At 40.3% G+C, this 13,605-nt stretch overlaps 1 protein-coding gene across 1 annotated transcript in view; it reads right to left on the bottom strand.

The window, feature by feature from the left end:
- Nucleotides 1–13,605, bottom strand: part of hecw1b (HECT, C2 and WW domain containing E3 ubiquitin protein ligase 1b) — a 31,566-nt gene that overhangs the window by 9,848 nt on the left and 8,113 nt on the right. Inside the window, exons 3-10 of the mRNA XM_057334595.1 lie at nucleotides 9,983–10,090; nucleotides 8,966–9,060; nucleotides 6,783–6,858; nucleotides 5,790–5,959; nucleotides 5,056–5,198; nucleotides 3,130–3,230; nucleotides 1,673–2,878; nucleotides 744–845 (exon numbers count right to left, since the gene is read on the bottom strand). Of these exons, the coding sequence (XP_057190578.1) occupies nucleotides 744–845; nucleotides 1,673–2,878; nucleotides 3,130–3,230; nucleotides 5,056–5,198; nucleotides 5,790–5,959; nucleotides 6,783–6,858; nucleotides 8,966–9,060; nucleotides 9,983–10,090 (2,001 nt within the window). The remainder of the gene's footprint in view (nucleotides 1–743; nucleotides 846–1,672; nucleotides 2,879–3,129; nucleotides 3,231–5,055; nucleotides 5,199–5,789; nucleotides 5,960–6,782; nucleotides 6,859–8,965; nucleotides 9,061–9,982; nucleotides 10,091–13,605) is intronic.

Genomic DNA, 13,605 nt, shown 5'->3' with positions numbered 1-13,605 from the left:
GATGAAAAGCGTTAAGAGCTCAAAGCACACTCTGCACACTTAAGATTAAACAGACTGATAAAGCAAGTGCAAAAAAATCAAAATTATATTATATATATATATTGGGGACGTCCCAAACATTCCCCAATACAGTATGTAGGCTGGTTCACACACACAGCAGTAGAGAAACAGCAGACGTCACAGACAGATGTGAAGGTGTGTCTTTGAAAGCAGACGGTCATGAGTGGGTTTTGTAGAAAGTAATCTGTCAAGGAATCTCAGTGAGCGTGAGACTGAAAGTGGTTGTATTTTGACAGTCGTGAGCTTTGACACATTTTGGGGACAGTATATGCATGAGTTTCAAGGTGACATTTTGCTCATATTGAAAATGGCATGTCGTCAGTGCCAATACATAAGTGGGTTGAGGGTCGACATTGCGCAATATCGCTTCGAGTTACTTGAGTTCAAGTGTGTGGTCACTTCAAGACTCCTGTTCCCCTCACCGCATATGATTTCCTGTCATTTCTCAACTGTCGTACCCAATAAAAAAGACCAATAAATAATTTTTAAAGAAAATGTGCTGTGTCTTCAAAAAATGTACACATATTTTTTTATACTTCAAAAAATTCATCTTAATCTTTTAGTTGTAGCTTATGTTCACACACTTCAAACATTTTACTCTGGTCATTTGTTTACATTCTACTCACCCGTGGTATCTGTGTATGAGTTTGTTTGTGTGTGTGCGGTTAAACGTGGGAACTCACTCGGTGGCAGCGGCTCATCTATGGTGGGGTAGTGATGTGGGTCGGGCCGCAGGGCGGGTAACTGACTGACTGCAGGGTGATTACAGGGCAAAGGACAGTCTCCTAAACACATCACAAACATGTTCACACACACTTCTGGTGAATAATCTGTGTATCCATTAAAGGGGTCACATCATACAAAAATGCATTTGAAAATCTCTCCCCGGTCCACCCAGAGCAGATCTGATCCAAGCTGAAAAAACAACCTATTAAAAACCCAGGAGTGCCCAGAAGTGATGTTGAACTTTGGAATATCACATATTCCTTTATTATGAAGGATGTATTGTAACATTGTGTGTGAGTTGCTATTAGAATGTAAATTGAAATTGAGCTTTGAGAAGAATTTACGGAAACCTAAACAAGAACACACAAAGGTCGAGTCAAAAACAAGTTACAAAATATAACCAAATATTAATAACTGATAAAATTGTAATCAATGTTTGCTTAATTTCTTGTTTTCTATGCAGTTTTTGTATAATCAAATAAACCCATAGCCTATTGCCTTTAACGCCGTAGTTTGCCTTTTTGCCAAACAATTAAAAAATTGTTTTTTTTTAAAACAAACGTCTTAACAAAGTTGTATTTTCTTCATTTTGATGTTCTAATCTAACTCGAGGAGCCTAAAAAAACATCATTTTTGATGTTTAGCATGTAGGAAACAGGTTAAGTGGTTAAATTTCAAAACAATACATAATATTGTTCCAGTTATTTTATAAATAAAAATATGCTTGTATTGTTGGTCTTCTATCAAGCTACATTTTTGTTTTGGTTTAAGAAGAAACAATTCTTCAATAAAAGGCTCTTTAACATTTCCAGAGACAGGTGCTAAGAAACCAGCCATTGACATATCAATAAATGTTGACATAAATAACTAAAAACATCACGCTCACTTCTGCTGCTTGGTCCAGCTGCAGATGATTCTCCATTACCCATAACGCTGTGCGGGCTCTGGACGTGGCTATCAGGTGCCTCTTCCCACTGACACCTTCCTTCTCCCGGCTCTCGGTTCTTAGCCCCCGCCTCTGCCTCTGATCCCACCATGCCGTTCACCCTGTCCATCTCATCCTCATCATCCTGCGATGAAAACACAGTGCTCTCCGACCTGCGAGCGCTATCTAGAGACGGCGTCCGCATGGGTCCCGTGGTCCTCTGTGCCATATGACTGCAGCAGGGAACCGGACTCAAATCACATTCGCTTTCCCCTGGCGACCTTTGACCTCCAACCTGGCCCTCAGCCCCGAGGGGCTGTCCTTCTCTATCGAGCATCTGAATGAGATCAGAGAGGCGCTCGTGCGAGCGACTGCGGGGCAGCGTCCTCCGCGGGCCATTGGGCGTTAGTGCCTGAGCCTCTGGTGTCGCACCCTCTTCCTCATCTTCATCTTCCTCCTCCACTCCCTGCGGCCTGTCGCGTTCGGGTCCGTCCCCCTGGTTTTCAGGTTGGGTGGAGGGCAGGCTGTGCAGAAGGTGGTGTATTCTGATATAGTGGGAGCGCGGAGTCTCCGGTTCTCCGCAGGCAGAAGCGATGACCGTCTCCAGCTCCGACACGGGAAGCGAGCATGGTCGCGTTTTCCGTCGCGGCGTGGTTCTGATCCTCAGCGAACAGCCTTCTTCAAGATCCACCTCTGCTTCTTCCGGGACTGATTGAGGGTCAGCGTTTCCGTCCTCTTCAACCATCGCAGGAGTTTCTGAAGGGTCTACAGGTCCATCGTCAAAGGCACTGTCAGTCTCCGCCTCCACTGGGTTCCCCTCTTCTGCCTCCGCATGTGTCTCGCCTTCTTCCATTTGTTCCACAGCGCTTTGTTCATCTGCACCGCCCTGACGTTCGACAGGCTCCGCCTGCTCTTCCTCAGGCTCTGGTTGCGTCTTCTCCTCGGCCTCCAAAGGCTCGATCTCGGCTGCATCCGCTGCATCTGCATCAGCTGCGCAGCTGGGCCCAGGTTCCACATCCATAGGCATCTCGGCAGAAGCTGCATCTCCGTCAAACGGCAGCTCTGGGGCCGCCTGGTCCAAGCTCATGGTGTCTTCTGCCTGGGGCTGAACCTGAGCGTCACCAGCCACCACCGGCTGCTCTGTGCTGAGAGACATATCCTCATCATCTGCACAAAAGACAGAAGCAGACAGAGGTGGGCATATCAGTATCATCTGATAAATGTGACTTCGTATTGTTATGAGCAGCAGCTGATGTTAAAAGCTGATAATATAATTCATGAATTTGATCCGTCTAATACTGATTTTCTTGTAGCGTCCCACATTATAGCATTCTGTGTTTAAAATAATAGACGGTGTACTAGTGAGTATATGTTGTGTTGAGGACTCGTTCTACATTAACAGTAAAAACGGGAGGTACCTGGATGGATAGAAGAGGTGATTTCAAATCTGAACTGTAGCTGACCGCTGACCTGTTCCGTCGGAAGCCTCCGACCCAGCGTGTAGCTCACCACACGATCCCTACAACAAAAATCACAAACGTTAAGTGAGTGAAAGTGAGAGAGACACAATGATTATTCAAATAGAAATTCAAAAGTGACCCCGTCATCTTTTACATTGAGGTTTAAACATTTAGGCAGATCCTTTTATTTAAGTGACTTACAGTGCATTCAAGCTATATATTTTATACATTTTATGTTGCTTGCGAATCAAACCCATGACCTTTGAGTTGCTAACGCAACGCTCAACCTATCGAGCTACAGGAACATCATTTATTTGAACTCATTAACATATAAAATTCAGTAAACAAGAGTCCATAAAATGACAAATTCACGTGACGATACACATTTAAGAAACACTCAAAAAAGCCTTTATAGTTTTCTGTATCTTTAAGGCTTGTCCACACCGGGATTTTTTTAGATGTTTTTCGACGTTCATACCCCAGCGGTTTTCACTGCCTGTGAGCCGAGTGAACTTGCAAATTCACTCCCTAACATTAGATTGCGCTTAGTTAAAAAAAGAAATACCCCGTTACATAAGGGGGCGCTGCTCAACTTTATGCTTCTGACACTTGTCACACAGAAGAAGAATTTAGCTGCATCCCAATTCGCATACTATCCGTCCTAAATAGTATTCGATAAAATAATTAGCACTAAAATGTATATACTTTTCCATAGCAAAAACAGCACATGCTTTAAGGGCATAGTATAAGTAGGCGAATTGGGATGCAGCATTTATCTTGCCCCTTCCTCTTCGTCGTTGGTATTAATGTGTGCTCGGCAAGACCGTTTTGTGCTTGAGCGCCACCAAGTCGTGTTTTACTGTAACTTCAGCAGCTCCAAGCACGTGAAAAAAAGCGACAATCTCATTGGTCGGGCAGTTTTTAACGTGGCGCGTCAAAAAAAATATGAACCCAAGGCATTTGGCCGTGGCGTCTTGTGCGTCGGTGTGCACACTCATATTGGTGCCCTCTGTTTAGTCACGAGGCGTAAAACGTCGCCGATAAGCGCTCGTGATTATCGTTCCGGTGTGGACAAGCCTTTAGGTTGTGTTCATTTATGTTTTAAACAGTGCTTCCATCCTTATGAATTTCAATGACATTTCTAGTTGCTTACGATGAATTGATAAGGATGTTTATGAAATTATGTTCATGTAAATGGCTGGGTAGGATTTCGATTATGTAAGTTTAATATTGTATCGATATTGTTCACTAGGGATGTAATGATTCACCGTGAGCCGGTTGAAAATCGGTTATAATGAGTGACGATTCAAATCGGTTGAGGTGTGAACTGAATCGCAATACATTTTTTGAACAGCAGGGGCCGCTATTTTCACTGCAAATCTAAACGTGGACATGCTGATATTTCTTAAATGCAAAAAAAAACAAGAAAAGCTCAGACAGTAGTATTAGTTTGTTTATATTAAAGAGACTTTTTCTATTATTAATTTGTTATAAAATTGCAGTTTAGTTTTGTTATTTGAAATAAAACATTATTTAATTATACAAAGAAACGTGAAGCATTTAAGAAATAATGCAAGGGAAGTTGTTCATTTCTAATTTGTTTCAACTCATTTTGTAAAAATAAATCGTGAGTAAATCGTGAATAAATCGCATCGTGAGATCAGAATCGTGACTCGCATTGCATCGTGAGCTGAGTGAATCGTTACATCCCTATTGTTCACTCAACAGATGCACTCACAGGAGCAATATACAGCTGATGGAATATTTTAGAGAAAAACAAAAATCAATTAATTTATACATCAAAACTTCCATGAAAATGTTACATGACTTTCCCAGGCTTGAATAAAATCACAACTGAACAGGAGCCGTGTCTGAAGTACGTACCCGATGGCATGCTTCTCCAGTAATCTCTGCACTGGCATGGACAACTTCCCCAGGAAACGCTTTATAATGGGTCGACTTTTGGCAAACTTGTCCTTTACCTCGATCTCCAGCACATCCGTGGGCAGAGACACAAAGTTGAAGCGCTACAAAAAAGAACAGAAATACAGAGATGGAGAAAATGGTAAGGAAAACATTTAGCTGGTTTTAAAGACACTGCTCTTTTTTGTCGTGGTGGCATCTCTTGGCCCTTGAACCTGCTCCGTGGTCCTACATAAGCAGAGAACCAACAAAAGCAAACTGACTGGCCGTAAAAAAACACCCAAATGTCTCCACACTGAACATGAGGTCAGACACAGAGTCACCACACATTTGTTAAGACTGGCACTGGGATATTTCCTGCTCAGCTGTGATGTTCGCTGTGCCAACATGCCAACTTAATCTTCATAAAACTGTGTGCCACTTGTGTGCTCTTATATGCTTGCTTATGAAAGTGACCAAATGCACGTTCACCACACACAATAACTCTTTGCAATAACATGCAAATGTTTAAAAAAGATATTAGACATTATTTTTTTTCTCTGTACGAATCCCTGACTTTAACGAAGGATTGGTTCTTTTCACTGAAAGGCAGTATTTCCTTTATTAAAGTGGCCCGTGGTGAGCTTTTCACTTTCCTCTAGTGGTTTCACAGGTGGGTGTGCGTGTGTGCGTGCGTGCGTGCGTGTTTCACATACCTCTCTCTGCCAAACGGGATTGATGGTATTGCAGACGATGCCCGATCTCTTCTCCTGACCGTGGTGAGGCAGGGCAGGGAAAATGCTGTGTTTCCCGGGATGGATGGCAATCTTCAGGTAGGGGTCAGGGTTGAAGAACATGCCTTTCTTCAGTCCCGTGGCCTGGAAATCTGAACACACACATTTATTACAGACACAATCCTTCTAAAGCATCCAGGGAAGAGCTCTGAGCCTGAATCATTATACCACAACATTGTAGCTAAAGAAAGGCCGGGCAGAAAAAGCATCTTAAAATCCTCTTAATGGGTCTCCGAAGAGGGTCTGTGGTTTGAAATACAACCATGATGTCAGTACCACTGTATCAATCGCGTAAATCCCGTGATTTGTCAAAATGGTAATACAGTACGGATACATGTGAAGCATGGTACCACCAGAGTACGTTCAGTACGGGGAAAACTAATTGAAGTAAACACACTGAACAGTTTATATGGGCCGTAAGCACTGGATCAATAAATACATCTCCAGGAGACACTAAAAATAGACCCATAAATATTGATAAAGCTTAATGATCTACTGTGCTTTAAGCCTGAAGTATAGTTTCCTTTTCACGCGTTCGCGAGGGACAGCATACAGTGCGCATGACGCAAAAGAATAGTACGCGCTCCGCCAGAATTTTGTTACCTCACGTACATAGTACGTACAGGTCGCGCATGCGCATTCCATTTCTTGCAGTAATTTGTTTAACCACCAGGTGGCAACCGTGTCCTGGGAGCATCGATTCAAGGTTGTAGAAGAAAACCTGACCCCTGTAGGCCCGGAGAGGAATTGCAATATGTCGTAATGCGCACGAGTCAAAACACGGATGTACGCATATTATTCAAAGGAAGTATACTTTGCAAGGCTGTGCATTCGGCTGTACGCGTAGGCTCGCGTACACGTAAAGAAAGAAGTATACCACGGGCTTTACACACACACGCATGCATGCGCACACACCTGACAGAGAGAAGCTGATGAGTCTTCTGCGGCCTTGGCTTTGAGGAACATCATCTGTGGTCACTGGTTTAAACACCTGACAGCAGAGAATGTGTAAAACATGATTTTGCATTCATTTCACGTCAGTTCAACAACAGCAACATCTGTTTAAAACATACAACTGGATCTCATCACCACAAATCACTTCGTGATATAAATTGAAATATCTTCAAATATATCAGTGCCATTGTTTTGTCTCGAGATGCACACCAGTAATGTATTCTTCTAAGGTATTTTATAAAAGCGACATAAATATCTTAATGGACTACTTGCACGTAGCCTCGTGAAGTACTTCCGACCTGAAATCGTAGGACTCGCTAGTTTCCGGTTATATTTATTAACTATGGGCTGTTGCTCCCTGTGAAACCTAAACGGTTAAATATACGACTTACACGTACATACATTATCGTCGCTGATCATGTATGTACGTATAAGTCGTATATTTAACCGTTAAGAAGAAATATTCTAAACATCACTACAAAATCTTCAAAAGATCTGAGAAAGTAATGGCTGGTGAACGATAGCGTTTCACTTTTTCTCCTCACACACAGCTCCGTTGCAGACATTTAACGGCCGAACGCAAATCACAGAAGGCTGAAGGAGACCAACAGGGAATCATAGCAGCACTGTTTGGATTAAACAACTACAGACTTTAAATACCGCCGTGTTTCATGCGCGAACACACTCATTATTAAATGTTTGGATCACTACGTTGTGTCGTTTTTATCGACAAATGTAATGCTAGTAAATGCATTTTTTTTTTGTCAATAGCTATAAAAAGTGTAGTTATAACGTTTAAGGATAAATGCCAGAAAAAATTTGCGCAGTTAATGTATTTATTTGAACAGTGCTATTTTTAAAATACTCATATTTTTAAATACTTTGCAATGTGAATGAACGTCCAATTAATTAAAATCCACATCATTGTATGGTGTCATTTTATTGTCGTTAAAATGTATGAAATATAATCTATGAATAAGGCTAAACCGTTAGCGATGGAGTGCATACAACGGCTTTATTATTCGGCAGATGAGTATACGTTTATAAAACATATTAGGAGGTGAACTTCTGCTAATTTAAGATCTGTCATAAAGACCCACATTAAAGCATGTGAACATCACAAACAGGATTTTTTGTTTTAATGAAGTGACCACCCTAAAAATAGAAATAATCTACCATGATCTCCGCATGTAGATACGCTGAACACTGTTACCGGAAATGACTGAGTCGCATCGAGGAGAACGCAGAAGACTACGTGCAAGTAGTCCACTCAACTAAGGCATAGTCCTGGTTTAAGATAAACCCTGTCTGTGAAAATGTCCTTTTCCCCTTTCACAAAAACAATGATGCTATTTACAGTCGATCCTGTTTGTCATATTCTTCATGCCATAAACTCATCATGTAGAGTTCTAACCATACCATCTTTTTTAATCTAAACATCCAGCGGCATTTCCCAGCCAGGTAAAAAAACATCAACAAAGTCTCCAATGCTTTGTCTCTGTGGTGTTCTCACATTGTTGCTCTTTCTGTCAAACATGTCAACATTTGCTTCAACCAAATGGGCGGGACAAACTACAGCAAGACGTTTAGCAAGGAAATGGACTTGTTTGTCTGAGCAAAGGTGAATGGCTTTGGGAACCTTGTCTGAAACGCTTCCATATTAAGAAAGCAGAGTTGCATTTGTTCTGTGACTGTATTAAAGCATGAAATGATAACCTGAGATTATTTTTGGCCTTAATCCTCTGAGAAACAGATGGCACAGACTATTCTCTTCACAGACACTTGATGAAACGTGATGGAAAGACAAAGCAATGGAGGGATGTACATGTCTACATGAGACTCAAAAATCACATGACTGATTAATACCGGTCAAAACCTGAAATCTTCATTTTGTTTGTAATCTCTGTGTTATTCCATAGTTTCGATATGTTAACTATTATTCTACAATGTAAAACGATATAAATAATCAGTAAGAGAACGATGGTGTTTATATGATCATTGATACTGCTCATGACATAATGATTCTATTCAGACATATACTGTACATCTATTCAGACAAATATATTATGAAAATAAACAATCCAAACATTTTTCCAACATGTTCTAAAGAAAGCTTTTAAAGTGTTCAATGGTCAGTCACTCACCGGTGCGACGGGGTTCTTGACGGTCACACATGGGGTGGTGGCCCGCAGAGCACCGCTCAGGCCATGATAGTATTTAAAACAGATCTTGGTCTCCGCTGAAACAGAGGCAAGCACAGAACAGGTCAAAGGTCACAATAACAAACAGTGATGATGTTAGGCACAAGGTTGTGTGTGTGGTTTCAAAGAGCTCATAGTCAGTTCAATAATATGATAAAGTCATCCTCAGAGCCCAAAAACATAACCAGAGGCGTACGGCATCACAGTGTAATACACCGGATGGCATTCTGGGCTGTAACACACATAGAAAACATTTCCTAGGGCACCAGACACATCATATAAGAAAAAAGGTCTGTATTAAAACTAGTGTTGGGTATCGTAAGAAATTTTCCGGTTCGGAGTCCAGTGCCATTTAAATAAAATATTATTATTATTTTACTTTAACTATTTTACTTTAATTGAATGTAGTGTTGCTGACTGTAAGGGTAGTAAGTAATGTTGAGTAATGCTAATCCATCAATCACATGCTTTAAAGTTGATGTTTTTGCAATACATACAATACAATACAATGTTTTTACTAAATTAATGAAATATTAAACAAAGTAAATCAAATGTTGTTTTTAAATCTTAACTGGCATACTTATAACATGCATACATCTCTATTTTACAAATATATAATAATGCAGCCAAGAGAGGGTGACGTGAGTGCTTTCCACATTTTTAACATTTAAAATGCATGAAAATAAGTCTTTTCCATCACTTTGTTTATCACTCTTGAAATGACCAATTATGACTGTGTTAAACCTGAAACCTACAAACACCCACATTTCCTGAAAAGACATCCTGTGTGCGGTAAATAACCATTACACCTGCTGCAGGAAGTCATCAGGCCATGACGCTCTTCAGCTCGCTTTCGTTCTGACTCTGCTCTGGGATCACTCATTTAAAGCATTACAATTGACATTTATTACGTTCACACGCATCATTTCAATTTCTTGCAGGAGTTCAGGAATTACATACGTTCTACAAAGTAGGAACTGGCCTCGATCTTCCAGACGATCTGACCTCTGTGGGAGCCGTTGACACCTCTGTTCTTGTAGTCCAGAAAGTTCTCCGACAGAACCTCGTCTAAGAGAACAATAAGAGATTGGATTTGTCTCTTTGTGTAGTACACATCACATTTAAATGTTCATGACACTCAAAGTTACAATTGCAGCCAAGAAGAGTTAAAAAGTCAGGTTTCTTTGAATAGCCTTTACAACATTATGTTTACAAATATTGTCAATTTCTTGGACATTGAAATAACTTGGCTGTTACACCAAGCAGTCGTAGCATTAAAAATATTTTATATTGTAATGCTTGACAGACAAATGAAAAAAACTAACCCTCTCTCTTTCTCTCAACAGGTAGTGTTCTGGCTTTTGTGGAAACTAGTAACTTTGTATTAGCACCTATTGTATTATTGCTCCTGTATGACATGTGGCTTATTGCTCCCTGAACTCTTTGTAAGTCGCTTTGGATAAAAGCGTCTGCTAAATGACTAAATGTAAATGTTGTACTATTGGTGAAGTCTGGCAAGTATAATTGGTCTGTGGTTAACAAACACCCTGCGATCTGACACATCCAGAGAACACATGGTGACTAACAACCACAAAAAAACTTTCGGTTGTCAAGTTCTCTAGACAGCCATCTACGTACCGGTGTGAAAACAAACATACTAATCTAATGACATTAACACATGTACACATTAATAATCTCCAAATAGTCACAGAGCCTGTTAAAACCATATACAGAAAAAATATACTTCTGACCGGGGTGCAAACAACCTCTGAGAACCATTATTTTAAGGACAAGTTAAAGAACATTTTCTGACCCAGCTGACCCGGAAATGAAAATTCTTTTAACATTTACTCAACCTCATGTCATTCCAAACCTTCACAAAAGAAGAACGTTGGTAACCAAACAACACTGAACGCCATTGACTTCCGTTGCATGAACACAAAACTAGTGCTGCGGTTCGATTCGATATCACGATGCATCATTGCATAATGACAATAGACAATAGAAACCATTAAGAACAAGGCGTTAGGGCTGGGCAAAAAAATCTAAAAATCGATGAATCGTTTTTTAAAATGCGGTCGATTCAATTCTCAAAAGCCGTGAATCAATTTTTTTCTTTCATATTTCCGCAAGCACTGAACATTCATTAGCGTGAATGTTATTGCTACTACTATCCACTAGATCAGTGGTTCCCAAACTTTTTGAAAGCAAGGCACCCCTTTGTGTACTGCTGAATCGAAAGCTGTTGCAACCGGCTCTTGACTCGAGAACGAGAACCGCTCTAGCAGTGGCATGAACGTAAACGGCGCTGCAGATTGGTTTACTTACAGTGATAAAGCAGTAATAAAGTCCTAAACATCTTTCCAATGTGTTTTATAGTATCGCACCTCTATTTTATAAAAATATCTGACTTAGACGCTTTTTATCTGCTTTTAAAATTACACGCATGCGCAGTATCATCGGTTCTGAGTCGGACGTGTCCGAAAGAAGCGGCTCTTCAGTTCGTGTACTGCTGAATCGAAAGCTGTTGCAACCGGTTCGTGTCCGAAGAAGCGATTCGCGAACCGGCAACCAGAATCAGCTTGCTTCTCGCGCATGATGATTACGTCATGTTTAGATTTATATCATCTTGTTTAGAAATTAAATAAGATGTTCATGAAAACACCATGGATTACTTATGAAACAAATAAATGTTTAGTTTATTATTTTTGTGAACAATTCTTTTTAACCTTTAAAATAATTAACATAAAAGCACAACTGCACAAACGTTTTCTGTAATGCATTTTAAGCAACATTAATATAAAGAATATGTTTGTACAAATTCTTATGACCATTAAAAAGTGTGATCTGTGTTCAAATGTTTATGTTCATGTTGCAAATGTAGCCATCGCTAGTGCTTGTGTGTCTGTTTCACTCACTTTTCTGAGGAGCGTGACTGACGCGCTCTAAGCAGAGAGCTATAAGTCTTATTTATGTTCGCCTTCAGCGAGCTTAAGGGCATTTTATAGTACATTCATAGACGAAAGGGCCGTTATGTACTGCAGTTTTGGAAACAAAACTCACGGTTCAAAAACAAAAATGTATAAAAGTGAAGCGAGCAATGCAAGACATTTTCCTGCCTTCTCCTGAGTCGTCGTTAAGCGACAGGGTAAACAGCTGCAGGCTTGATGACGCAAACGTCCCGCGGTTCTATGGCAAGCCGATGGTGTCACAATTACACCATAGATTAAACACGTTTATATCCGAACGCCGTTTTTGACGGCTTTTTAAACAGTATTTGCGCCGCAAAATATGGCGTCACGATTCCAAACGCCGTAAAAACCGTGCGAAAAGCCGTCCATAACGCCGTATTTATCGGCTATTTAAGGCGCCCGCCTTTTGCGCTGCTGTCTTGACATTTTGGTTGCACAGAGCGCGCGTCATTTACGGAGTTTTGTCTGTTGTATAATGAGCCCCTCCCACTGATTTCCAAAGCAATAAATTTGAACTGTTGTCAACCAATCACTGATGAACCGAGCCAGACCAGACCAATTTACCACTGATTATTTTACAGGATTTTATTATGTGCGCAGTTTTTGCTAACATTAAACAAAACATTGCTTGCTTTCTGAAGAAACGACTTCTTCTCTTTGGTAATTTAAGGTTACACAACGTGGTCAGCAATTGTATATAGGCCAACCAATCCCATTGTATGTATCCTGCTTATTACATATAGCGTATTGCTTACGTGGAAAGCAAAAAGAGCAATTGGTTGAAATATTGTATAAGCTAATCTCCAACACCAGAAATCATTCCTGGTATAAGCGAGATCAGCCAGAGTTAAAAGTGAACTGCATTTCCTTTAACAGGTTCTTAGGTGGCCGAAGCCAGAGACTGTGTATGTTAGCCTGCTGGTTAGCATGATTGAATTGCCATCGCTGACTGAATCATTTGACGGTTCGAGGCCCTCTCGGACCACCGGCCAGGTTTTATGTTGTTGGTCTTGTTCTGTTTATCTGTATCGCTGGGTAGTTTTTAGATTTATATTTCAGTACTTAATGCGTGGTCAGTAGAAAAAGAAAGTGTGGATTGAGAGATCTTTTTTATCAACTGTATCAATATTCAGTTAACGACTTGCACTTTACTTTTGCTGCTGAACTCACACATCAGTGGACTTTCATGCTATAAACAGGACGAACGAACAGTAATAGGCAAAACAATTTAAAAAGTTGGTTTGCACAAAGATGGTGGTTAAGCCTACTGATCCCATTGCTCCGAATAGTGGGCCTAATTAAACGTAATTACAAACACTGTCAAAAATCCTGTTAAAACAGATAAAGAACTGGCAGAAAATTGCCAGTACATTTTCCTTTATTTTACGGACATTTCTGTTAACGCTAAAATGTCATTTAATGCAGTGCAAAATGTAAAATACAGGTGAAATAACTGTAAAAAATTAATACGAAAAATTCCTTCATATTAATACAGTATATTGTGCCCTGTTTTTACGGATTTTGTTTTTGAGTGTAGACTATGAGAACGATTGCACCGGCTGATGAGAACGATTCTGCATGATGCATTTAAAAAAAGAATAGACTTTTAAA

This window comes from Triplophysa rosa, linkage group LG5, assembly GCF_024868665.1.
Source record: "Triplophysa rosa linkage group LG5, Trosa_1v2, whole genome shotgun sequence".
In the NCBI taxonomy this organism is placed as follows: Eukaryota; Metazoa; Chordata; class Actinopteri; order Cypriniformes; family Nemacheilidae; genus Triplophysa; species Triplophysa rosa.
The sequence above is the reverse complement of the archived record's forward strand: the minus strand, read 5'-3'. Positions and strand labels throughout refer to the sequence as shown.